A 27821-nucleotide genomic window follows, 5' to 3' on the forward strand; every position below is an offset into this window, starting at 1 on the left:
GTAGGCCCTTCATAATAATCAGTGAATGAATAAAAGTGTAAATAAATGATTGTGGGAATAATAGTCATTATTACTATTAGAGTTGGGAACTCTTAAGCATTTTAAAGTAGGGTTAATATTACCCACCTCATCAGGTTATGGCATCAGGATTAAATGGGGCAATGTCCTTTAAGCATGTTGTGCAATGCCTGGCACATAATACATGCCCAATAAAATGGTGGCTAATATTATTATAACCCCACTTAATAGTTGCAAGAATCAAGTGAGGCAATTACGATTATCCATCCCTGTGAGTGAAAAAAATATAAGGCTCAGAAAACTTAAATAATTTCACTTCGATGATGTAGCTATTAGGCTTTCAATCCAATTCCACCTGCCCCCAAAACCTACAGTCTATCCATCATACCATTCTGCCTTTCAACTACATCTTGAACTCCAGGATGGCCACACTAAGCAAAAGGTGGAGCGGGATGATGGGGAACCGAAAACTCAAGGAAGCAATTAAATTAAATATCAAATTGACATCTGGCAGCTTTCAGAATAAGATACATGGATCTATGTGTATGTGTGTAGTAAATATCTATGTGTGTAGCTGTATAGGGGATACGGTGGGTGGAAAGCACCTTAGTTTGCTCCATGGGAGGAATCTACAATGCTACATTGAAGTGTCATGAGAATGTCATGAGAATTCTCAGATAGGAAACGGCCATATAAAAGAGGAATCATTCCCAGACTGGATGTTGGAAGTCCTGGGTGCTGGTCACAGTTTTCCATCTAATGGGGATGCCTTAGATAAATTTCCCTCTCTAGACTATGTTTTCCTCATATGTAAAATAACAAGACTAGAAAACTGACTTCTAACTTATCTCTTTCAATTCTAACAGACTTCTCTGAATTTGTGAAGGTAAATGAACTCAAGGATGTGAGAAAACTTTGAAACCCCTAAAATAAACCCCTAATATGAATTAAAGATATCGACTGTCCCCTAGAGAGAGGAGGATGAGAATTGACTGATCCACTGAGAAGATTCTACCTCTCTTGCTTGACCCCTTTGAAGTCATCTTTTAGGTCATGGTGAATTATATTCTCTAACCTAGTGTTCACAATTGTTCATCCTTCTGTTTTGCCTTGACCAAACTTCAGTCATTTCTTCAGGTTCCTGAACACTGCTTGTCCCCAAGTCTGAGCACACACATAAAAGGGGAACATCCTGTAATCCCAGCACTTTGGGAGGCCGAGGCAGGTGGATCACGAGGTCAGGAGATTGAGACCATCCTGGCCAACACGGTGAAACCCCATCTCTACTAAAAATACAAAAAATTAGCCTGGCGTGATGGCAGGCGCCTATAGTCCCAGCTACTCGGGAGGCTGAGGCAGGAGAATGGCGTGAACCCGGGAGGCGGAGCTTGCAGTGAGCCGAGATCGCACCACTGCACTCCAGCCTCAGCGACAGAGGGAGACTCCGTCTCAAAAAAAAAAAAAAAAAAAAAAAAAAGGGGGTGGGGGGCGGGGGAACATGTACCTGCTTACCAGTTTCTCCTGGGAATCAGCTGGTGACAGTGAGACCCTCTGTCCTGTCGGACTCCAGGGGTTATTTCCCCTTGTTTGTCCAGCTTCCTCCCACCCCAAAGATTCTGCCTATCTCTGCTAGCCTCCTCCTTTATCCTATGAAAGAAAAACATTTTTGTTTCTGTTTGATTTTGAGATGTTTGCAAACTTTGTTATAGCATTCTCCCTTTTGCAATTGTCCTTTTCTTTCTCTTACAAGAATTGTTTTGAATAAAAGTCTCTTCTTACTAAGTCCTGATTTGTTTTTCTTTGACATCTCAAGTGCTACAAATATAGGATCTTCTATAAATATCTCAAATTCACTGACTTCCCTTCACATCCCTAGTCAATGCCCTAGTCCAAATTTAGTCCACCGTCAACTCTTTCCCGGAGAACTAGTATTTTAACATCTATTCTTATCCTTCTCCAATCCACTCTCTGTCCTACAGCCAAGACGATCTTTAAAAAAGCAAATCTGGTCATGTTATTCTCCTGCTTATAGCTGTTCAAGGGTCTGCCATTACTTTTAGGATAAATTCTAAATCAGTATCATACTCTACCAGTAGGTGATGGCATGACCAAGCCCTGTCTCCCCTTCCCTCTCATCCCCACTTCCAACTTCTGTGCTCCAACCTGACTTACCCTCTGTTCCTTGAATTCTAACTTGCCATACTTCTTTTTACCTATTGGGCTTTGTAACAACCTTCTGCCTAGAAGACTGCATCCATCTTTGTCTGGTAACACCTTCTTATTCTTCAAATGTCAACTCAAGCATCATTCCCTCTGGAGCTGTTTCCCTGATCACCCCTCAACTAGGGCTGTCTCTCCGTACTTCTCAAGTTCAAAAGTTTGAAATTGCATGTTTAGTTGTTGATTATTTGGTAAATGTCTTTCTCCTGTCACTAGACTATGAACTCCATGAGGCCAAAGATGCGTCAGTTTTTGCCCACCATTGTACCTCTCAAGGACTAGCATGGTATCTGGCAGTTAGTCATCACTAACTGGTATTTGAGTAAATATCATTTAAAATGACATTGTGAAGAATAGCGTGATATGCAGGAGTTCTCATCTATGTACGTCTTTGAAATAATATCCCTTTGGATAAAATGACTTTCTTTTCATCTTGCATCCGAAATTCATTATGTTATCTCTCAAGTAATGGGAAATATAGGAATTAGTAAGATGAAAAGGGTGTTTGTGTGTGTGTGTGTGTGTGTGTGTGTTTCAGATGCAGATACATGTGTTTGGCTCTTTTAAACTTAGATGTTTTTCACACTAAAACCCTGATCCAACTGTAGCCGAAGTTTCTTTGCCTCTGTAGAGAAAAGTCTTACTATGCTCACTGCATTCAAGAGTGGAGAAATTGAAGTTCTGTTCTGACTGAGATTTAGGCCTATTCTCTTTCCCCCTCCTCTGCCACCTATAGTCAATCTTGCATCTTAAACAAGGTCATTCATGCAACAGTAAGAGCAGGATCTTTGTTCAGTAGACTTCATGTTCAATCCATCTTCCCGGAGGCAGCCACCTGTTATTCTTAGGGTGACCTTGAGCTCCTTGAAGACTAGCCTTTGTACCCCTTCTTCTTATCATACTGCATGTCATATAATAGGGTCTCAATAAATACTCACTGAATGGTAGTAAACCACAATGGTAATAGATGGCTTTCTGCTAACATTCTGTAATATTAGCCTTACATAATATCCCTTCCACTACAAAATCTTCCCAAATAAATTTTTTCTTTCCTGCACACTTATTCTCTGAGTCCTCATGCAATATAGTTGACTTAGAGCAAAAAGCTCCTGACAAAATTCTGGCCAGGAATATTTTCTGTTTGGGAGACAATACAAGTTATTAAAGCTAATCAATTTAATTAGTCTCCTTGTTACCTCTGACCATTCTGAATTGGCTTTTCTAGCACTCACGGATTCCTTGACATGAGTACACTTTGCTTGGATGGTCACATTTCTTCCTTAGAAAATTATCTTTGAAATGGCTACATAGACTAGGTGTCCTAGAGGAAATGTTTGGCTGTTAAACACAAAATATAAGTCTAAAGTAAGAAGGTTTGCATGAGAGGGAGAATATATGGGTGAAAAAAGGATTTGTCAAGTTTTGGATGCAAAGACCAAGGATACAGGATACCTGTGCCGTGAACCTATCAACATCAACAACAATGTGTTAAGCACAGTCTATATTCCAAGCATGAGGCAGAAAATAGTGCAGCAGGCATGGTCCAAGCTTTCCAAGAGCTTGGTGTCTAATTCGGTAACTATATTATTATTTCAAAAAATAAATACAAACTAAAATCTGAGGTTCAGATACAAGAGAAACAAAATTAAGAGGCCCATCAGCAGAGAACCAGGACTCCAAGTGTTACAAAGAATGGAACCAAAAATAATGAAGCCTGACTACCAAAACCCCATGCAGTGCATATTCTTCAAAGCCCTGAGAAAACCTCAAGTAGAAAAAGAATCTGAGACTTGAGCAAATTTCAGTGATTCTAAATTTTCCAAAAAGCAAAAAACTAAATTCATTCCTTACTGCTCCTAGAGAATCCAAGTGTCTGAGAACCTTATCCCACTAATCTTTTCTGGCCTCCCTCCATTATATTTTGTAGAACCACCCTCAAACCATCTAATCTTTCTCTCATGTCTAGATTTTGAAGCTGATGATTGTCTGGAACTGTCCCTTATAGGTCTCAGGCTTCATTGTTTTAAGCCCATCTAAAACAATGGTCATAAGCATTCTCTGCATTAAAATCAGAGCTAGTTTCTTACCTGGTCTAAGAGACTTCTGTGAAGCAAGAAATCAAACTCCTAGAGATATGATGAGTTGAAGTATCAGTGGGAAGATACATTAGAACCACGAAACAGAAAATCGGCAGTGGAGAAGGCTCTGATGTCTTCTGAAGCCTATGTGTTTTGAAAAAGGTCTCACGGTATTTATCAATATTGGGGCACATTAGAGGTTAACAGAAAGGATAAAAAACTAGTCTTCTTTGATCAACCTATGGTCATTAGTGATAACAAAATATCAGGTAGTCTACTATGGCAAACTGTTTCATTGTTCATAATTAGTAACACCCCCCCGTTTTTGAATTATATACCTACACCCTTTGCTTGTGACTTTGCAGTCCCTTCCACTAGAGTGGGTGTAGTGTATTAAACCACCCTATGCTGGGCTTGGCCACATGACTTGCCTTGACGTAGAGAATGTCCACAGTACTGACAATGTATGAGATGCAGACTTAGCTCTAAGGAGGTACTGAGTGCTTGCATGCTCCTTCTTGTACTCCTTTCATTTGCTAATAGGAGAATATCCCCTGGGTAGCCTCTGGTCCAAAAAGAATGTGGTAATGAGGGAGCCAAAAATGTGGTAATGAGGGAGTTAATGAGTCTAACTTGAAACTTGCAGCTATTTCCAGCCTTCCACAGCTTGGAACAGAGCCACCTCAACCTATCCACAAATCTATAAGTATAGAATTTAAATACTGCTTCTTAAAAGCCACAAAGTTGTGGGGTGGCTTGTTCACCGCATTACTGAGGCAATAGCTGGCAAATATAGCTACTTTGAAGTCATTAAAAATCACGTTTTTTTGGGATTTTATGATTTGAGACAAAGATCATATAACACCGAATTGAAATTATGGTATAATTATGCAACTATGAGATAATTTTTAAAAAAACAGGAACTGGAAAAATTAGAATAGTTACTTATAAAATTACATTAACATGTTATATATATATACACATATATCTCCCAAATAATATATATATAGAATAGAATACATATATTCACCAATAGTATATCTTCAAGAATAGAATATATACACATATATACACACACACACACACAGAGACACACACACACACATACACATATATACATACACATTCCCAAAATAATAGAATAAAGCATACCAATATGTTAATAACAACCATTTCTGCTTGGTACAATTATGCTCAATTATATTTATTTTTGTCTACCATGAAATGGGTTTTGTAGAACCACCACAGGTTTTCGTATTCAGGTACTCAGTTAATGCTGGCCAAAGAAAAAGTTGAGTTAATAAACTTCCATGTGCCAAATTTTCTACAGTAAATAAATATTAATTTTAGAATTATAAAAATTATGCTTATTTTTTAAAATGGAGATTCATAATCTATAATGTTAGCAATAACCCACAGATGACAATTTTTATGAGGCTTCTTTTCAACAGTGATAAACACCCTAACAGAGCTATAATCTAGATACTGGTTTATTGAGTAGCATTTTATGAAGACAGAGTAACAGTCCTACCAAAGTCAAGATTCATTATATCAATTATCCCATCAAAGCCCCCAGAAATGCTGCTCTGTAGTGAAAAGAAATGGAATGGGTCAACCATGTTCTCCACATAAGAAAAAAACTAAAGCATTTTGAAAGGATCACGGGCAAGAAAAGAAGGAAGGTAAAAGAAAGGTGAGAAAGTGAGATATCTGAAGGGAGGGAGGAAGAAAGGGGAAAAAGAAAATTTACAAAGAAATAATTCTGCTCAGCTTCTTCTGAGGACACATTTCCTTGACCATCACGCCACCACCATCAATCTCCATTTGCAGAAAGCTCAAGGGGCAAACCCAGTGTTAGACAGAGAGGGGCTCCTTTGTGCTGCAGCCAAATCATTTCCCCAATTAGAGATTGATATACCAGTATACTCTTATGCATTCCTCAGCCATATTTTAGCCATCTAGTTTTATAGTCATTGTTTTGTCTTGCTAAGACCCTTTCTCATTTATTGTAGTTCAAAAGGAGAAGACTTCCAGGTTAGACAATGTGCTCAAAGAGGCCTTAGGGGCCTGTCCTCCCCTTCAACCAGATGCCACTTATCTAGGTGGCTGGTAGGCACCAGCCACCTTGCAGTTTTGTGCAGCCCACATTTTATAACAGCCCTGAGTCAAGTCATTCTGAACAAATAAGGGTCAATCTCATCCATCTGGGAGGGAAAAGCCCTTTAAACAATAGACATTATTGCTGCATCAAGCTTAAAAGATAAATAGAAATGAAGAAAGGACTGTGTGGGGTTTATCAGGGAAAAAATAATGAAGAATAAACGGGATAAAGAAGAGGAAATGGGGAAAAAGAAAAGGTAAGCAGGACAGGGGAGGGGCAAATAAAAAGGGAGTGAGTGGGAACAAAAGGGTATCATCCACGAAGTGCTCTTTTCACCAAGGAGAGCTGCAAAGTCACCCCATTGTTTTAAATGGTAGAAATGCCTACCTCGGATGCATAAGCCTGCTTCTCCCTCTATTCCAGATTCATTCATTCCATGCCTGCCCACCTGTCCACTTTAAGTAACACTGAATCTTGCCACTCTATAGCTAATATTGAGTTATAGGAATAGCTGCTACAGGCCCAAGAGGCTAGGCCCCAGCCTAGGGGAGCTTCCCATTATTTCTCTCTAGGCACATCTCCAACTATGAAAATCCTAACTTGTTATTGGGGGTGAGGGTGGGCAGTTTAGATGTCTAGCAGGTACTAAGTTTCTTCAAATTTGTCAGATAATAAACCAGAATTCTAACTAAAGTATAGTTAACTTTAGAAATAGTCCCATTCATTTTGCTTTGCATTCATTCTTTTATTTGTTCCTCCACAAACACAGATTGAGCTCCTTTTCCTTGGCACTGGGGATACATAGTCGATGGCTCCCTGTCTAGAGAAGGAGAGATGAGCAAAGCAAAAATTAGAGAGGTCCAGGTTTATGCCCGAAGAATTTGTGTCTGTGCATTCATGTGCATGTGTGTGCCTGTGCATGTTTGTGTGTTTGTACACGTGGGTAAATATGCAGGTATGAGTTAGGTTATTTCGCAGCCCTGGATAAATTGTGATGAGGCAAAAGTTTTGAGCTGTACTCATTTCATGCTCTTCTGGACCAGCCCCATGAAACTTTACAGTTCTTCTCCACCACCTAGGAACAAACAGTGTGAATGAAAAGATGTGGAAGATCCTGACTGCTTTTCTCAATCCTGAATTTACTCCAAATGGACAGCTTCCATCCCAATGTATTTCTCATGTTTGCCCCTTGGAAAGTCCTAAAACAGAGAACTGGCGAAGAGGAACAAAAAAAGCCATCTCATTTCTTACAGCTCTCTCTCCCTCCCACAGTACCTAATCCCACCTCTAAGGTCTCCTGTTTTAATGAATGGCAAAGAATAGTAGAAAATCTGATAGACTGAGTGAAAAATTCCTACCTTTAGTATTTGCTAACATTGTGACTGTGGAAATTTATTTTAGTTTTCTGATCCTTGGTTTAAGTATCTAAAAATCTGAATGATACCACAAACTTTATAAGATCTGCTCTAAAAATTAAATGAGAGAAGAATAATAATACTCCTCCATGTACTGAACACTTACAAAATTATAGGCATTTTGCCAAGATTTTTACAGAATTATGTTATTTAAGCCTCATAACAACCCCAAAATGGCTTTTTGATGGATCAGAAAACTGAGGCTAAAAAGGGGTTCAAAACACATCCAAGATCACATAATAGTGAGCAATGGAATTGGGATTCAAATCCAGTTTTGTTGTTGTTGTTGGTTTGTTTGTTTTTGAGATGGAGTCTCGCTCTGTTGCCCAGGCTGGAGTGCAGTGGCGCAGTCTCAGCTCACCGCAACCTCTGCCTCCTGGGTTCATGCGATTCTCCTGCCTCAGCCTCCTGAGTAGCTGGGATTACAGGCATCTGCCACCACGCCCGGCTAATTTTTTTGGTATTTTTAGTAGAGACGGGTTTCACTATGTTGGCCAGGCTGGTCTCAAACTCATGACCTCGTGATCCGCCCACCTCTATCTCCCAAAGCACTGGGATTACAGGCATGAGCCACTGCGCACCTCTCCCCCGACCCCACAAATCCAGTTTTGTCTGACTCCAAACCTGGTTCATCTTACTTAAGGGCCAAATTATACCTGGCACATGCAGGTACTCAATAAATGTGAATTCCCTTTTTATACTCCCTTATGTGTGAATGTCAGTGGCTTTCATGGCCTCACTACAATTGTCTACTCCCTCCCAGGTTGCCTTTTAGTAGTTCCCTTCTTCAAGATGATCAGGAATCTGCATATTTAGACCACTTCTTTAAGCATCGCTTTTTAAACAGATGTGTTGATAATGTAAGGTTTGGATAATGAGATTTTCCAGACCATAAGTTGCTAACTAAATTAATTGCCAAGCTTATTTGCAATAAATAAAGGGATGATTACATGTTAAAAAAAAATCACAAGGACCCACTGAGCTTGTGAAGAAATCTTCTGACCCACACAGCAGGAGCATCCTACTCTCAGCTACAAAGGACCAGCCCAAAGGTACAAAGCAAGAGCACCTCTGAAATTGCTTTAGGTTAGACAGGTCTCATCAGGGATTCAAAATACTGAGTGATAAGTCCCAGCATGGCTGCTTACTACCTCTGTGACTTTGGGCAAGTTATATAACCACTTTGAATCTCACTTATTTCTTCGCAAATTATAAGCACTGGAATAGTTGATGTTTTAAGGGCCTGCCCAGCTGTAGCATTCAATGATTCTGTGTCAGCTGACACTTGTCAAAATCATGATTTCCTTGTCTAGTGGTACTCTAAGATGTTCCTATGATCAAAAATAAATTTAGCTTTGCTTTCGAGATATGTAACTTAACACACTCAATCTAGGACTATTTTGAAGAATAAGACAAGGTGGTAAATGTGATGTTACCTGAAGTGGGCCCAGAGCATTTTTTTTTTTTTTTTTTTTTTTTTTGAGACGGAGTTTTCACTCTTCTTGCCCAGGCTGCAGTACAATGGCGTGATCTTGGCTCACCACAACCTCTGCCTCCTGGGTTTAGGTGATTCTCCTATCTCAGCCTCCCAAGTAGCTGGGATTACAGGCAAGCACCACCATGCCTGGCTAATTTTCAGTAGAGATGGGGTTTCCCCATGTTGGTCACGCTGGTTTTGAACTCCCGACTTCAGGTGATCCACCTGCCTTGGCCTCCCAAAGTGCTGGGATTACAGGCGTGAGCCACCGTGCCTGGCCCAAAGCATTTTTACAGGATAAGAAACTAACAAAAGCACTCACCCCACCACCACCATAAATGTACCAGTGAATCCTGCCAACTACACAAACCCATAGTCCATATGTGTCACTACATCTGATATTCATGTGAGTTACTGCATTAACAATACATGCTTTCTCCTTGGAAGAGCATGGCCTGCTTCACAAAGACCCCTGCGAAGTACTGGAAGCCATCCTTTCTCTCAGTGAACACAGAACCCTCTCCCACCTCCCCCACTTCTCTCAATGACTGCTGGATTAACTCAGCAAGGAACTTAAAACCACAATAGGTGAGAACTGGTTAATGAAACTAGTGATGTTTATCCTGAGAATGACTGACAACATTTCAGTGAAAAACATGATAGTTGTCTTTGAATAACTGAAGGTCTATTGTAGAGAAGAGTTTTAGCTTGATCTGTTCTGGACATCCCTAGGATCCACGGCATGATAAGCACCTAGTGAAGGTTTTTTTTTTTTTTTTTTTTTTTTTTTTTTTTAGTAAATAAATCCTGTATAGCTCCCAAAGCCTGAACCAAGGCCAAAAGAAAGATTCTGAAGATGGATGATGGCTATGGTTGCACAGCAATGTGAATGTGCTTTATGCCACCGTATTATACACATAAAAATTGCTAAAATGAGGCCAGGTGCAATGGCTTACGCCTGTAATCCCAGCACTTTGGGAGGCCGAGGTGGGCAGATTGTTTGAGCTCACAAGTTCGAGACCAGCCTGGGCAACATGGTGAAAATCCATGTCTACAAAAAATACAAAAATTAGCCGGGTGTGATGGTACATGCCTATGGTCCCAGCTACTTAGGAGGCTGAGGCTGGGAGGATGGCTTGAGCCCAGGGAGCAGGGGTTGCAGTGAGCTGAGATTGATCACTGCACTTCAGCTTGGGCAAAAGAGCCAGGCCTTGTCTCAAAAAAGAAAAAAAAAAAAAGCTAAAATGGTAAATGTTATGTTACGTGTATTTTATCACAGTAAAAAAGAGTGTCTACAAGAACAGAAAACCAAATACCACATGTTCTCACTCATAAGTGGGAGTTGAAAAATGAGAACGCATGGACACAGGGAGGGGAACGTCGCACACTGGGTCCTGTCAGGGGGTGGGGGGCTAGGGGAGGGACAGCATTAGGAGAAATACCTAATGTAAGTGATGGGTTGATGGGTGCAGCAAACGACCATGGCACGTGTATACCTATGTAACAAAACTGCACGTTCTGCACATGTATCCCAGAACTTAAAGTATAATAAAAAAAGGAAAAAAATAAAATAAAAAGAGTGTTTCAAAAAAGAGACTTCAGTTGTAGTGAAAGGAAGATTTTTAGCCTACTTAGTAATATCCAAAAATGGAATGGCTGCTTCATGAAAAGGTGAGCATCCTTGTTACTGAGAATAGTAAAGTATATCGATCACAGAAGAGAGGACTCAGGAGTGGAAGACCCAGAGATCACCTCAACGTATTCTTGGGTGACCTTGAGCAAGTTAATTAACCTATCCTTAACCCCAATTCCTCAGATATAAATTAAGAATGAAAATAGCACATATCTTATGTAGTTATTGCAAAGATTAAATAAGCTAACCACTGCTAAGCATTTAGTACATCATATGTAGATAAGAGTACATATTCCTATAGAGTCTACACAGCAATTTAGGAATTTTGTCCAGGGGTCTATACTCATGAGATATTGAGTTACACTCAAAAATCTCAGAGGTCCTTTCCAACTTGAAAATATGAGTGTGTAAACTCTGATAAAAGAGTCACCCCCCACAACCCCTAATAAATATTTTATCATCTATACAGATAACAGAAATGTTATTCATCATTTTTTTCTCCTTCTACCTCTACTCTCAATATAGCCCTGACTTTGTGGATTTCCACAGAAGGAGGCTCCAACTTATAGTGGCTGAAGATGCTAGGTTGCTTGTGAAAGTTTCATTACAGACTGAGCCATGGGACAAGGAGATCAGAGACAACTAACTGGCTGGAAATGAGATCCTGCTGAGCAACAGTGAGCTACGACAGGAATGATGACATTAGGAATCAGCTGCTATCTTCAGACCCAGAGAGGATGCTTTCCAGGATGGGAAGAATTCAACTAAACAAACATCAGAGCGGTTATCTTTTCTTTACAACATTGCTGATGGAGATAAACAATGTGCCAGCCTTAGCTGGTGTCAGTATGTGGCCCCAGGCAACTGAATGAAAACAATATTTAAATACCAGTGAGCCATAGCAGGAGGTTTCAGACAAGGGGCCTGCAGAGAAGATTGAAATCTGAAATGCACAGGGCTTTCTTACCCTGCAGAAACAAAGAGGGGGAGCATGCTAATCCCCACATATTTCATGAGGCTTCTGATTTACTGGCCTCTTAGAAGGCTCTGTTGGGGTTTGTCATTTTGATGACAGTGTCTTGCTATAAAGGTTAAACATGCTAAGAAGCATGAAATGATCTTCTCCAAGAAAGACTGCATCTACTTGGCAGAAAAATAGCTGTCCAGTAGCCCACAGAAGGGGGTCTTTCAAGAGCCACTCATATTGAAGGGTCCAGCCTCAAGTTCCAGATGTACTTGTCACTCCAATAACCTCTCTGTTGGGCTGGGTTATTTGTTGGGGTAAGATGGGATGAGTGATGAAACAGAAAGAGAAGAGAAATATATACATCTCTTCCCTCCACATTTCCTCCCTCTAAATCAGTTGCCAACATTCAAATAGAATTTATCAGTTAGAACAAATTACTGGAGATTTACCAAATGGCTTTGCTATAACAGCACGTCTACTGCCTAGAAGATCATGAGACATAAAAGTATATCTTCACAAATATGCACGGATGCACAGATGCATGTATATTTCTTTGAAAAATCCAATAAACAGGAACCAAAATGAGGGACTAAGAACATTCTATTCTATTCTATTGGCCACTCATTTCCTACCTGGAGGCCTCAGTTTCTTCATCTAAAATTGGGGGTGGGTGGTTTTGCTAGATAGTATCTGAGCATCTATTCTACTGGCAAGATAAGTAATTATACAACTCTTTATACTCTGCCTGGTTTTCGTTGGGTCAGTCAAGTTTTAGGTTTTAAGTTTGGGACTTCTATTCATGATTACTACATGTTTGCTGCTTTTTCCTCTTAACAATCCCTGGTGGGATTAAAACAGAACCCATGATAAAATAGAAAACTTCTCAGAAGCTAGAGGAAAACTATACACACGTGCTCTATGCACAGACACATACATAATACTCAGTATTGGGTGTCATCACTATAAATCCCAAATGAGAGACCAGAATAGGGAGAAGTTCAAAATATGATTTTTCTATCTCCAAGGAAAAAAATCTTTCAGCTTAATTTCAAATATGGCCAGTTTTACAAGACAAAGAGACACAAACTACAACTCATCGTTTCTACCAAATATATGCCAAATCTTGGTTGAGATCACTACAGTCATAACAGATCATTTTAACGCAATTCTTTAAAACCAGGGATTACAAAAGAGTCACATTTCAATTCCAAATACACCATTTAAAGTATGAAGAAAAGCATGCTTCGGTATGTTCTCTTATGGCCCAACCTTCTCAACTTTAAACTCTAACCTGTATCATATGTCTTAAACACAGAAATAAGACTTGGGTCATTTCCACTACACAAGAAAAAAAAAATGGAGTAAAAACACCAGCCAGATCATTTTTTCGATTCTTGCATTGCTAAATTCCAGATTCTGAAAGGGGAATATTAACTTTATTATCTACATGAGCACATTATACACTTTGATTCTACAATGGAGCCTCACAATAAGCCAGTTAAACACCCACTGCCAATATTGTCGTGGTAAATGTTGAAATGGAGGCACAGAGAGAAGGTAAATACATATGTTCCGAGTGGGACCAAAGCAGGTGTAGGTTTGACTCTCAGCTACATCTGCTTAATGGTAACCACAGTCCTCCCCACTCCTAAGAATCTCCCACTGATTCAAGATGGCTCAGAAGAAAGGAAGAAGCAAAAGGCTTCCATGGCCAAACCCTTGCGCTAATTCAATTTCAGCTATTCTTTAGCTGTGTATAATTGATTACTAACTAAGTCCTATTAACATTGCCCCTTTTTTATTTATCAGATATGTTCGGAAACTCGACCTCCACTCTCACTTCTTCAGGGAGGGCTCTTATCTCTCATTCCTGAATTAATGCCAATGCAAACTGGACTATTATATGCTGACCTGTTGGTCTCCTGTTTTCTGTGTTCAATTTATCTTCTGCCACAGTGATCTGACCTGGTTATCCCATTGTTAAACGTGGTATGCCTCCTATAAGATGATGCCTAAACTTGTTGGGAGAGCAAAGTGTTTCATGGCTGGCCTTGTCACCCCTACAGCTGCATCTTCGAAAACTTCCCTTCAAATCCCTCCTCCTCACTCTTTAAGCCCTACATGCCACCCACATGGAAAACTTACTGTGTATTGAAGTCACCTTTATACATCTCTTCCTTCTGCCTGGAATTTTTTTTTCCCCTGCCTGGTCTGCCTGGAAGCTCTTTGATTCTCCACCAAGCCTCAGCTCTAGTGGCAGCAGTCTGTGATGCCTTCCTTGATATTTCTCTCCACACTGATGTCCCAGTTCCTCGGATACCAGAATATAATGGCACATTTATGAGAACCACAATCAATGCCTTTGTGTCCCAAGTGCTTAACACAGTCCCTGGCACGTAGCACTCAGTAGGTATTCAGAATGAATTGGGTGGCCTTTAATTTCTTCACATAGAAAGTGAGGAAAATAATACGCAGTCTGCAGAGTGGATGTGAGGGCTAAATGACTCAGTATATATTAAGAACCAAACATGGAGAAGGCACATCATTTTTTTTCAATAAATAGTAGGTCTTTTAACTTTCCTTTCCTCTTAATCCAAACTATAGTGAAGAAGGATTCATCTCTCTGTGAAAAGAAACATGAAGTCAGAGATGCTAGAAAAGCCTGCAACAATCCCCTTGTGTTGTGTTTCAAAGCACTTGTTTCTCATAATTTAGCAGCATTTCAATTTATTGCATTATTATGGGCAGATGTCTGCTGGCAGTTAAGCTGCTTTGAGCACACGCAGTAATAAAGATACAGAGTGGCAATGTAAATGGCCACCGAGTCCCTGCATTTGACAGCACTGCAGCCAGCAGCAGGTGTGCCGTTGGTTCATAAGCAGCTGTCACGCACTGCACCAAAGTGCTGACCCTCACATTCTCAGGTTGAATGCAGGCGTAGGTGTCGATTCTTAAAAGATCTCCAAAGTCCCCAGCCTGTCCTTCTTAGACCTCTAAACCTTCAAGACTGTAGAATAACTGGAATCTACAACTCTCATACTCTTTTTTAGAGTAACAGGACCAGCTGTGATTAGAGGTAGCTCAGACTCTCACCTGGTGGAATAACTCTCAGCTAGGGTTCATGTACTATGGAAAAGCTTCCTGGAATCATCAAATCCTGTGCTTGTGGAAAGGGAAACTTGCAGAACCGGAAGTTAAAAAAAAAAAAAGAAGAGGCTGAATCTGTGCTCTGCTTGTGGCTGTCACCAGGGATACATTTGTATGACTTAAGCAACAATAGAAAAGCAAAAAAAAAGAAAAAAAAAAAAAAGGAGACAGTTTGATTTATGTAAATGAATTGCACATTTCTTGGGAAGCCACTTTCTCAGATGCATGTCATTATGTATCAAAAAGAGTAAACAATGGACCAAAGAGGAAACAGCCTTTTAATGCTCTTTAGAAGTCTAAGGTTCTATTTGTTAATCCATCAATTAAAACTCAGGTCTGATGGGCCTGAAGTGTACTCAGTACACCAAAGTATTCATTTTCTTAGATGAATGAATCAGGGAGATGAAAATTCCATTGCAGTGCTGATATAACTAAACCGAGTCCAAATCCAGACAGTTCTGTGGATTGCAAGGAGCAAGGACTCATATTCCTGCCCTTCATTCACCTTTCTCTCTCTCCTCGGGATAAGGGAAAACATTGCCAAGCTGATGACATTTGAGAATCAGAGTTTTAGAGTTGAAAAGGGCCTGAGAGAGCGTGAAACCCAACTGCCTCATTTTATTGTTGCAGAAAAGAAAGGTCAGAGGATCCATCTCCAGGTCAGACATTTAAATAAAGGATCTGGAAACCTATGAGGGATGAGGGCACAGCCGTAACGCAGATTCCTCTCCTCAATAGCACTGAGACCAGTAAAAGCAACCACCATTATTATATTTGACCTTGGAAGCCCAGGTTTCTGTTATTCCCACACCAGTGAGATAGTCTGAGCAAGACCTCAGTGAATCCAGAACTAATTATAAAATAGTATAAAATGTGCATCATACCTTGCTTTCTAATTGTTATCTTTTTCTTTCCTGTGATTATTTCCTGAATCATTGACACTGGTAGATTGCATTAGAGTTCGCAGATTATGTCTCTAGCCCCTTTGCTGTGCTGTGAGCTCATGGAGGACAGAAAGTGTGCCTTCTATTAATATAAATGTGTATCCTCATTAGCTCACAAAGCCTGACACAGAAAAGAGCTAAATACCTGTTTATGGAATCTCTATGTTAATATTGAAGTTAATTCCAAAAAAGCATCATAGCTTCATTTCCTACAGTTTTCTGGACCAAAAGCCACTGAAACTAAAGCTATTTAAGGTAGACTGTGTTGAGAATATAGAAATTTTATTAATTTAACTTTAATATTCTAAAGAAGACACAAAATGAATTTGGATTTTTCATAATCATACACTACATGCTATATAGTTGTCCAAAGAAGTGATAAGTATGGTTTGATCTAAAATGATAGTGATGGAAGAGAGAGTGGACAGGTGCAGGATGGGTTTATAAGAGAAATGGATGAGACTCGCTGAGATAGATTGAATATCATAGGACAAAAACAAAAGAAAATGCCCAAGGACAGTGGGGATGCCATTTATCAAGATGGGGAAAAACTGAAAGTAAAAGAAGTCTGGGGCAGGAAGGAAGACCTCAAGATTTCTGCTTTTCAATGATATGATTAAGCTGTTCAATGATACGATTAAGTCCAACAGGACTTCACAGGATGGCAGGTGGTCTTCCAGTATATTAAAGAATTTCAACCTATCTGATTAGAATTAAGTAGCTATGTATTAAGTAGCTATTAATTAAGTAGCTTAAGTTAATCTATCAGACATCCAAATGGAGATGTCAAGTAGACAACTAGGGATATAAGAATCTGGGATATCAGGGAGAGTTCTAGGCAAGAGACCTCAATTTGGAAGTCACTAACATATAGATGACCTTTAATATCATGACAAAGAATAAGAGCACCAAGGGAACTGTGCAGGCCAAGAAGAGACCTAAAACAGAAACCCTGGAGCCCTCCAACATTTAATAACCATCTAGTATATGTATATAACAGTATATATGAAGGAAAGGCTGCTCAATGTAATGGAAAGCCTGATGCATTAGGAATCAGGAATCATAAATTCTAACCATTCTACAGCTATTCCGAGTTAAACTGGTGTTGACTTAACTTCTCAGGGCTTCCAGTTCCTCATTTATCAAAACAGGAATGAGGTACAGGTAACACTAATGGTATCTGCCAACCCTACTATTTTCACTATTTTCTTTTCTTTTTCTTTTTCTTGAGACAGAGTCACTCTGTCACCCAGGCTGGAGTGCAATTGCGTGATCTTGGCTCACTGCAACCTCCACCTCCCAGGTTCAAGTGATTCTCGTGCCTCAGCCTCCTGAGTAGCTGGGATTACAGGCATGCACAACCAAGCCCGGCTAATTTTTATATTTTTAGTAGAGATGGGGTTTTGCCATGTTGGACAGGCTGGTCTTGAACTCCTGACCTCAGGTGACCCACCCACCTCGGCCTCCCAAAGTGCTGAGATTACAGGCATGAGCCACCACACCTGGCCTCTGCCAACCCTACTATTTTCTTATGACATAATTTCCATGTGGCATATACGTAGCATTTCAATGACACAATCCAGCCTCACTGAAGATTGGTGTCTCACCCTTTCCAGGCAGAATCATTTGCTGCTGCTGCTGCTGCTGCTACCCAGGATCACATAGGAGGTTGCCTAAAAAGGGAGGCCCTGAATGGAGAGGAGCAGCAGCTGCTGCCTGCATGCCTTTCCCACTGGAACAAGAGTCACCAGAGAGAAGTAAAAATACTTGTATTCTTTGTGTTCAGCTGGTGCATATGTCAGATAAATGTTGTACAGTAGGTTATTTTTCTTGACATTGGGATGAACTTGTGCTGAGATTTATTTACTTTCTTGCCAAATGAATGCCAGGATATGTTTAGAAAAAGCCATTCAGGGAAGAGCATAGATTCAGCAATGGTCTAAAATTTAAGCTCCATGATCTACAAATAAATCAAACCCATGGCTTTGCCTTACTGGAACTTGATGCTCACCAATTGAACTAGACAGTTTGGCTATACCAGCAAAGATAAGATGTTGTCCCAGGTCAAGTGATCATAGCTCCTTAAGTAGGACTAACTCCAGAGCAGGCTAAAGACGAGCTAGACTGTTTCCTCTGTCCAACAGGACTTCACTGGATGGTAGGTGGTCTTCTAGGATACTAAAGAATTTCAACCTATCTGATTAGAATTAAGTAGTTAAAACAGGTCTTTGCTTTTTAGGTCATGGAGACGTCTCTCACATCACTATGAATAGCCAACCAAAATAACTAGAGCTAAACAGTTGGGATGGGTAGAGACAGCTACATCTTAGAATAGCAACAGATTATGCTGAAAAAAATCTAAATACAATATCAATCAAGCCGATTTTTAGACATCATGATTTAGAGTAGCTCATCTTTGCAGGCAGAAGAAGCACTCTTATGAGGATAGAAGCAGGAGTTATCCAATTTTACTATAAGAGAAACATATACATGCAAATTAATCTTAGTATCATATACACAAACACTTTCTACTTCCCAGGCCTTATTCTCTGACTCTCCTATACTTGGCTGATGACTTTGATCCAGGAATTGTCTCTTAGACTTATCTGTTGCTGACTTTGCTTGGGTCATTGGTCTATTTTGATGTAGTGTCTAGTGTCTGACCTGGGCTATGAAAACTCCAGTTTTTAGCATTCCATCTATGCTTTCTTTAGTGTATATACACAAGTGCTTCTTTCTAACACTCCCATTCATGTGTGGGCCCGGTGATACCAAGGGACTCACCCCCAAGGAAGTTCCAGGAGAGAACACAATTTGAGCTACTGGGACACACAGCCTTAAGAATTCTCTTAGGCTTAACACATTTGGTACAAATGATCCATTCTAGACTTAGAATTGATTCTAGAATGCTTCTACATAATAAAAATTAGAGAGAGAATGGCAAACTGAGTGACTGTGTTGATGCTGTTGTGGTGAATGGGGCAGGGCTCCTTAATCCAAAAAGGATCCTATTCCTGTATAGAGAGAATACCCAACACATTTTCTTCACTCTTCAGAAGTGCCTAGAATGGATGCCTAAAGTTAGAAATAGGAAACCTAAAATCCAAGAAACCTTGGATCCCCTTCTCTGGGCCATCACTCCTTCCATATAGAAGTGGCCATTCTTGCCTGTTTGTCCTACTGTTTCCCTATAGATATCTGCCATAACATCAACCACATGTTAAACATTTCTCACATTTCCCTTTGCTTCTCTGGGAGGAATATACACCCCTTGTTCACAAGTAAAGGCTGTGTCAAGTTGGTGTTTCTGTTTGGGATTGTTTGTTTGTTGCATTTCCAACCTCAAACATAGTGCCTGGAACACACTAGGGCTTCAATATATGTCAATTTCCTGCAGGAAAAATGAACAAAAGATACTCAAAAGTGTCTCCACTAAGGAATCAGTTTCAATAAAGAAAAATAATGTCATTGGGAATCTCAACTTTTCTTTGCTAGCAGAGAAGAGTCCTATAATTTTTACACTCCACTGATTGATTCTGAACATGGTGTCAGGAACAATCCAGAGGCAAAAAACAATTAGTAGGGGAACAAAACAATCAGTTGAGCCGTCTGGGATTTGAGTGATGTATAGATCAAACATCTTAAATTTGCTAAGCTTCTTCTCATTTCGTCAGAATGGATGACTCTTGGCTGCACTGCACCAAGAATAATTGTCCCTCATATATCCCCAATCAGCTGCCTTTTAATGACTAGTCAGAAGGGACAATGTAAAAGGTGCAGTGACTTCCACTGTTCTTGGCAAGTTTTGGACCAAATCCCATTGATTCACCCTTGAAATGGGTGAGCTCAGAAACACCTTGTACAGCTGGCTACAGTCACTGTGTCCTGCCTCTGACAATCACAAGGCCCTTGAGTTAAGAAGAGACCCAAGAAGAAGTTAGATGTCTGAGATGACCTTTATATTGTCTTCATAGATAACAGAAGATCCGCAACACTTTGGCAAACACCAAAACTGTCTCACGCATCTCAGAGACAAAAATGACCTTTCTATCTTCCCCAACTAGCACCAGGATAGGTTACCCTACAAAGATATTTGGAAAGAGCCCAGGCACCTGACAGGCTGACCAGCCCCTTGTGGCCTATTTCTGTCCCACATGGGTATTTCCTCATCATAGCTCCTGTTCCGGTGGTTGCTGACTTGAAAATTCAGTGAATTTTAATTTTAATTCCATATGCTCCAAGAAAGCTCTCTTCTCCTCCTTTGTCCTCATGTCCTGTATTCTATTTCTGATCTGACTGTAAGAAGCGTTTGTAGTTCTCTTGAAATATACCTTAGCTAGTAACACAGTTGGCCCCGCAGTTGGCCTCACAAAAAACATATCTTGAAAACCGGTCATTCAGCCCTTGTTCCAGACCTGGCCCAGGATCCGTCCACATCACCTATCTTCTGATACTTGGACAATTTCTGGCCACTGGCCACTGGTCTGTAGAGATGAAACCCTGCAGGTCTCTCCTCAAAATGTTCTTCTGTCTCTGAATCTCCATGTCCTTCTTTTCTGTCCACTAACATGCTACTGTCTTACATCATCTTATTACAGCTTATTATATAGATGTCTCAGCTCCTCAGCTAAATAAATGATAAACTTCTTGAGGGCAAGAACTATACAGGTGCAGCATTCTCAAAGCCCTAGAGCTATACCCTTCACAAAAACTTGGTCCTGATGCAAATTATCCTTTCCTAGAATATAGAAGCTGACAGCCTGTGGATAGTCAGCTTGATTCTGTGTGCTTGGCATATAAAAAAATAGACCAAGCTGCAAACTACAAATAGCTTGACTGGAATCTCCTTGTGTTGATGTTGTCCCTCTTCTTGCCTTTATCTATGCCCTTTACTTAAACTGTAAATCGGGTGCAAATGTCAGATACTGAAGTGGTGAATGAAAAGGGAATCCTCCCAGCATTCTGGCCCAGTCTACAGGGTCAGCCCTCATCTCTTTGGCCCCTTTCATGCCCCTCCTCCCCACCCCAACAGTTCCCCAATTCCATTCTGGACATTTTTCAGAAGGGAACAAAGCATCCAGTCCATTCTGGACTTTGTTCACGTCCTCAACTGTCAGGGTTGCTCACTATACAGTGAACCTGTGTAGTATGTTGGGTCTCCTTCCAAGGGCCTCCCAAGCTTCTCTTTACCTTCTCTTTAATGATGTTGATGAGAATAATTATGACTATAATAATCACTAACATAAAATGCTCAGGAACCTATTAACTCATTTAATCATCATCAGTATCCTGTGAGGTAGGTACCCGATTTCTATTTTACAAATGAGGAAGTCTAGTTTCAAAGATATTGACTACCATGATGAAATTCCCATCACTGCATGAAGGCCAGATTTCTCACCCAGTCTGGCCCCAGAGTTTATGTTCTTAATACATCATTCTGCCTCTTATAAAACTCACCATGTTTGTAATCAGTTATTTAATGGCTAAATATTCCACTAGGCAGCAAGCTCCATAAAAACAGCGATGAATCTGTCTTGTTCAACATTGTATTTCTAAAGCCTAATCCAGGAGTTAGCTTGTAGAAAGCACTAAAGAAGCATAAGTCAAATAAATGAATAAAACAGCCAGTTGGCTAGGCCCCCTGGAGTCCCAAAAGAGAATTATTTACCCTCTCTAAATAGAAAATATTTAATCAAAAAGTATCATAATCACAGTAATATTTATTATAAAGCTTCCCTTTCTGCAACTCAGTCTTAGCCAAAGAAACCCAAGCATTCAGAACTAGAAAGGGTGCAATCTGGAAATCAGTAAACCCAAAAACTCTTGGAAGAAGGAAAGTGTAGGTAGGTGCAAAGGCTTGGGCTGTCCAGGGATCCAACTGTAACACATCAGCCCCACTCAGGCCCTCACTTGCCATCCTCTAGGCTGACTCACCCCTTTCGCATGTTCTTCCCCAGTATCCGGTGCCTGTGCAGTCGCAGATGAAGCGGTTCCAGCCGTCCTTGCACACAGCATTGTTTTTGCAGGGGTAGCTGTCACACTGCTTGGCGCTCATCCGTGAACAGGAGGACTTGACACCCGCAGCGTTCTGCATCTCTGCTAGCTGTCGAATGTTCTTGCTGCGCCCATCAATGAATAGGTCGCGGATGCAGCCCACGTAGCCATAGTTGAGCATGGCAGTCCACAGCTCGGTGGGGAGAATAAGGCCAGCACGGTTCTCCGGCAGCCCTCCCAGGTACATGTCTCCTTCCAGGTCCAGGATCTCGCTCTCCCCACTGGCGGTGAATGGCGTGCGCCTGCTGTTCACTGATATAGTACCTGGGGTGGGAAGACAGATCTCAGGTGAGTCTGCCAGTTGCTTAACCAAATGAAAGAAGCCTAACAGGTGAGTACTGAGCCTAGCCATTGGCTGGCCAGGAGAGAACAATGTAAGCAAGAGAATTAGATGTTACAATACAATGGAAAAGACAATGTAGGCTGCTTGGTTCCAATCTCTGCCAGCTAAGTCAACCTGGCCCTTAGGAAGACCCAGGAAAATCTCAGTGACCTAACATCTAGTGTATCTTTTCTCTACTTAACCCTCTTGGCTGAGACCACACAGGTTGAGAGCAGCACAGTTCCCGCCTGTATTTAAATTCCAGCTGTAATATGTATGAGCTGTGTAACCGTGAAGAAGTGACTTCACCTTCCTGTGCCTCAGTTTCCTCATTTGTAAAATGGGAAAATAACTGTCCCCACCTCATAGGTTGGTGTGATTAAATGAGCGAATATATGCAAAGTGCTTTTAAGAGTGACTGAGACAGAATGAGGCCCCCGTATGTTTGCCTGAATTTTCTTCAAGGGCTCACCAACCCCCAAAAGATGGAACTTCCTCTTCTGTCTCCCTCTCCATGCACTGGTACTCCCTAGATTGGGCATTCACTACCAGCCCTGCCAGTGAATATTTTGAGCATTCCCTGTGATACATTTTAACTGAAACATTATTCCTTATTTAATCATTCAATAAGTGTGTATGGAAGACCTATTCTGTCTCTGGTACAGTTCTAGGCACTGAGATGAACTTGATAGGCATGTCTCTCCTCTCATTGAGCAGATGTTCCAGAACAGAGGGACAGAAAATAAATGATATGGTTTGGCTGTGTTCCCACCCAAATCTCATCTTAAATTGCAATTCCCATAATCCCTGCATGTTGTGGGACAGACCCGGTGGGAAGCAAATTGAATCATGGGGACAGTTGCCTCCATGCTGTTCTCATGATAGTGAGTGAGTTCTCACAAGATCTGATGGTTTTGTAAGTATCTGGCATTTCTCTGGCTGGCACTGCACTTCTCTGTCTCCTGCTGCCACGTGAAGAAGGATGTGTTTGCTTCTACTTCCACCATGATTGTAAGTGTCCTGAGGCCTCCCCAGCCATGCTGAACAGTGAGTCAATTAAACATCTTTCGTTTATAAATTATCCAGTCTTGGGTATGTCTTTATTAGCAGCATGAGAACGGACTAATACAATAAATAACCCAATAAATGAAATAAATTAGCTAAGGCACGTGCTATGAAGAGAGTAAAACGGGTGGTGTGCTAGCTATTCATGCATTCTACTTTAAAATGTAGACTCACTGAAGGTCTCTCTAGGCTGGTAAAAGTTAAGCTGAAACCCGAATGTTGAGAAGGATCCAGCCACGCAAAGTCCAGGAGAGAAAGCATGCCAGGCAGAGGGGATGGCACCTGCAAAGGCCTTGAGGTAGGAAGGAGTGTGGCTAGAATAGAGAAGGCAAGAGGGGGTGAGCAGGAGATCAAGTCAGAGAGATAAGCAGACCCAGGAAGGGGCTGGAGTTTGGACAGCATCTAATGAGATTGTAGAAGATGAAACCCCACAAGCTAACCTGGGACCTTGAGAACAGGGATTCTAGTCCTAAATGTCTTTACGACCCTAGGCCAGTCCCTGAACCACTTTATGGCTCAATTTCCCGAACTGGAAAATTAAGGAAATGGACTAGGTGATATCTAAACATCCTGTCAGAAATTTTAAAATAGATATTTATTATTCTTGATGTGCTTTATTGGTATCAAGATAAATGGGTCGTGCCATCCATCAGTCAGCCTTCACTTCTGTCTGATTCTCAGTTTCTTCAGTTATGAACGGTATATAACCTGAAGGGCTGTGAAGATCAGATGAGATCAAGAATGAAACATACACTTTAAAGTGCAAAGTCAGCTGGGCGTGGTGGCTCACACCTGTAATCCCAGCACTTTGGGAGGCTGAGGCAGGCAGATCACTTGAGGTCAGGAGTTCAAGACCAACCTGGTCAATATGGTGAAACCCCATCTCTACTAAAAATACAAAAATTAGCCAGGTGTGGTGGCAGGCACCTGTAATCCCAACTACTCGAGAGGTTGAGGCAGGAGAATTCCTTGGACCTGGGAGGCAGGGATTGCAGAGAGCTGAGATCGTGCCACTGCACTCCAAGCTGGGTGGCAGAGCGAGACTAGCTCTCAAAAAATTTAATTAATTAATTAAAGTTAAAAAAATAAAGTGCAAAGTCAACACAAGAGTAGAAGCATAGAAAGGATATTAAGGGGAATTTAATAATTTGCTTCCCTACTCCCTCCTAGAAGTTTTCTCCTAGAGAAATATGCTTTGCCTTTTGTTTTTTAATCTTTCAAACACTTATATAACAACAATAATGTCCTGGCTACCATTTTAACTATTTTGTGTGCATTTTTGGACTTGATCCTCAAAACAGTCTTGGGAGGTAGAAGTTATTATTTTCTCTTACAAAGGAGGAAGTTGAGGTCTGTATCTCTTACTATTTTTTCTGTTGCATAGTTTTCTTTCTTTACCCCTCACATGTCCACAGGGCTAATCTGATCACCAACTAAAACGGGGGGACATCTATTGCCAAGTAAGGACAATACTAGAATCAATTTAAATTTTAGAGCCTTAAATACAACCTGAGGAAAATCTGTCCTCTGAATGTGTGACCATAACAGTTTTGAATGCACTTAACAAGTTCTAAGACTCACTTGCCCAAGTGAGGAGTTATCATAAAAGTTTTTCTAGATCACTGTTAGTCATATTATTCTTCAAGATTATCAGGGAAGGAGGCACCACATTTAGATACACTTGTTTTTATAACTATCCTTTAGTATAGATTTATAATCTAAAACAAGGTACCAGAAAACATTCTCAAGAAAAAATGAAAGTTTAACAGATTGTATTAAAATTTTGGATTATACTGCTTTCATGGGACAATTCTTTGTTTACTCAGTAAGTTTTTAATAGGCTTTGATCAAATTCATCAGTAGTTCAAAAAACTGGCCAGGCTGGGCACAGTGGCTCACGCCTGTAATCCCAGCACTTTGGGAGGCCGAGATGGGTTGATCATCTGAGGCCAGGAGTTTGAGATCGGCCTGGCCAACATGGTGAAACCCTGTCTCTACTAAATAGACAAAAGTTAGCCGGGCATGGTGGAGGGTGCCTGTAATCCCAGCTACTTGGGAGGTAAGGCAGGAGAATCACTTGAACCTGGAAGGTAGAGTATGCATTGAGCCGAGACCACACTATTGCATTCTAGCCTGGGCAGTAAGAGAGAAAATCTGTCACAAAAAAAAAAAAAGAATTAGCCAATGCTTTAGCTCCCAGGTATGAAATTTAAGACTTCTGAAATTCAAACATATTTGTTGAAGTTGGGTCCACTGGTGGTTCAAACAACAAAAATTTTTCCCCTACTTGAAAAAAAAATTTGCACTGGGAACAGACAGAAATGAACAAATGGCAATTTTGTGTGTTTTAGCCTGCCTGTGACATGGGTGGGTAACTTTTATGCTGTGCCAAGGTCTAGGTTAGTCAGACACAAAACCCATCCTCCATGACCTAACCTCAGAGATCCCAAACACATGCTCTTAAAAATCAACAGCAGTGTTTTCTTTATAATTCTGGAACAGCTTTCTGACTCTGCTCTTGCTGTCATTTTACTGAAAAACAGAGAAGGAGAAAGAAAAGAAGAAGAAGAAGGATGGGGGGTGTGGCGGGATTTAGCCTCCAAAGAAATTAATTTTGGGGGTGTTTTTCTATGTAAAAAGGTACACACTATTCATTCTTGCTTAACGAGCACATTTAATTTGAAGGCTCTTGGTTCTGATCAGATGTCAGACAACCAATAAAGATTCCTACTGGGCAATAAAATAGCCAGGGCTGCAATCTGCCACCCGTCTGCCCTCTGCAAAGAACCCATCCAGCTCTTCCTAAGGGCAATGTCGCCATCTCTGCCATCAGCCTAGCTTTAGAATTATGCAGAAAAGCCAACCCTCCAAAGCTCAGTGACTCCCAGTTTCAGCCTTTGGGGGAACTTATTGCTCTCTCTTACTGGCCAAATGTACCTAGAAAGAAAATATCCAAATAAAGACTTTTTAATGTTCATCAGGAGAGTGAATCTCTATAAATATGGCACATGAAGCCAAGACCCTTCTTGAGTACATCCTACCTAAATGGAGAATCAGGAAATGAGTCTGAAATGCAAATGCTCTAATTACTGCTCTTGGGAAAATGCCCTTTCTGATAGCACAGAATGTGACCTTCATTGCCACATGGTCCATAGAAAGCTAGGCAGACTGTCCAGGCATTCAAAAACCCCTGACTATTTTGCCCCACCCCCACTTTGTTACTATTCCATAGTAGCTATGTACTGCCTGGGGCTAGCTTGTTTGATTTGCAGCTGCAGAAACAAAGCCATTTAAACAAAATGTAAAAGGTTATGAAGAGGAAGAGAGAGTTAGTGAGGTCTGAACAAAGAGTGAAATATAGGCTTTTACACCAAAGGAAGGCTTTAAATTGAATGTATCTTCAAGAAAAATCAATTTGCGTTTTCCTTTCTTGTCATAATTTCTCCGTGCAACATGACTCTTGCCAATTATTGAAGGGTGTATTGTTGCATAAACTCTTGCACAGTGAAGTTTATCCTACAAAATAATCACATAATGCAGCATTTGTGATGTCACAATCGGTTTCCATGGTGATGAGGAAAAAGAAAAGCAAAGAAAGGGGGAACAGGGGCGGATCACACCAGTGACATGAGAGTTGCTCTGGTAGCAGTGGAAATGCTACTTGTGAAACCATCCTTAGCTCCAGGATCGTAGAGCTATCACTGAGACAATTGTGCAGTGAGTGACAAGAGAGATAAGTGGAAAACGTGAGCCATCTATGAGACAGGTATCTTTTCAGAAACATAATTTTACAACAGCCATTAAAGAGAGTAGCAAAAGAATCAACAAGCATGCAAGGGTGAAAATTAAGAAACATGAAGCCAGAAAACAAACTGAGAAGCTACAGCTTTCGTCTAGTCTCAGTCACACATCCTGCCTCTTCCTACCTGATCTGCCATCTCGCTGAATGTCCACATGGTACCATTCCCCATCATTGGCTTTCTTCTGAGTGGCTTTCACTTTGATGGTTCCAGAGCCCATGTCAAGCAGCAAGTACAGGTTGCCATCGAGGAGTTCCACGGCAAAGAAGTCTACTTTTGTGTTCTTTTGGCTCCGAGCATCCTTCCTCTCTTGGGGCTTTCCATGAGTGAAGAGGATCAGGCCATTGGGCTCTGTGGTGCGGAAGTCAAAGGAGATGGAGCCCATACGTTTAGTGTTCCACTTGGGCAAGCTGATGTAAGCCTCTGGGGTCTCGAAGTTGATGGGGTCCAGTGTGGCCACATTCTCACACTTAAACACAACTTCACCATAGATTTTCATCTTGGTGTCCCCAATCCGGGCCAGGCGAGACAGCTCCAGACGGATGTCATTATTCTTATAAACAACCTATCAAAAGCCAAA

At 40.9% G+C, this 27821-nt stretch overlaps 1 protein-coding gene across 30 annotated transcripts in view; it reads right to left on the reverse strand.

Annotated features, from left to right (window-relative positions):
• NRXN3 (neurexin 3) overlaps positions 1-27821 on the reverse strand; it is a 1697203-nt gene that overhangs the window by 1116575 nt on the left and 552807 nt on the right. For all 30 annotated transcript variants that reach the window (XM_030804215.1, XM_030804199.1, XM_030804204.1 and 27 more), the window contains 2 exons: positions 27368-27806; positions 21935-22318 (listed from right to left, as the gene is read on the reverse strand). In XM_030804215.1, coding sequence (XP_030660075.1) covers positions 21935-22318; positions 27368-27806 — 823 coding nt within the window. The remainder of the gene's footprint in view (positions 1-21934; positions 22319-27367; positions 27807-27821) is intronic.

Source organism: Nomascus leucogenys, chromosome 22a, assembly GCF_006542625.1.
Source record: "Nomascus leucogenys isolate Asia chromosome 22a, Asia_NLE_v1, whole genome shotgun sequence".
Classification (NCBI taxonomy): Eukaryota; Metazoa; Chordata; class Mammalia; order Primates; family Hylobatidae; genus Nomascus; species Nomascus leucogenys.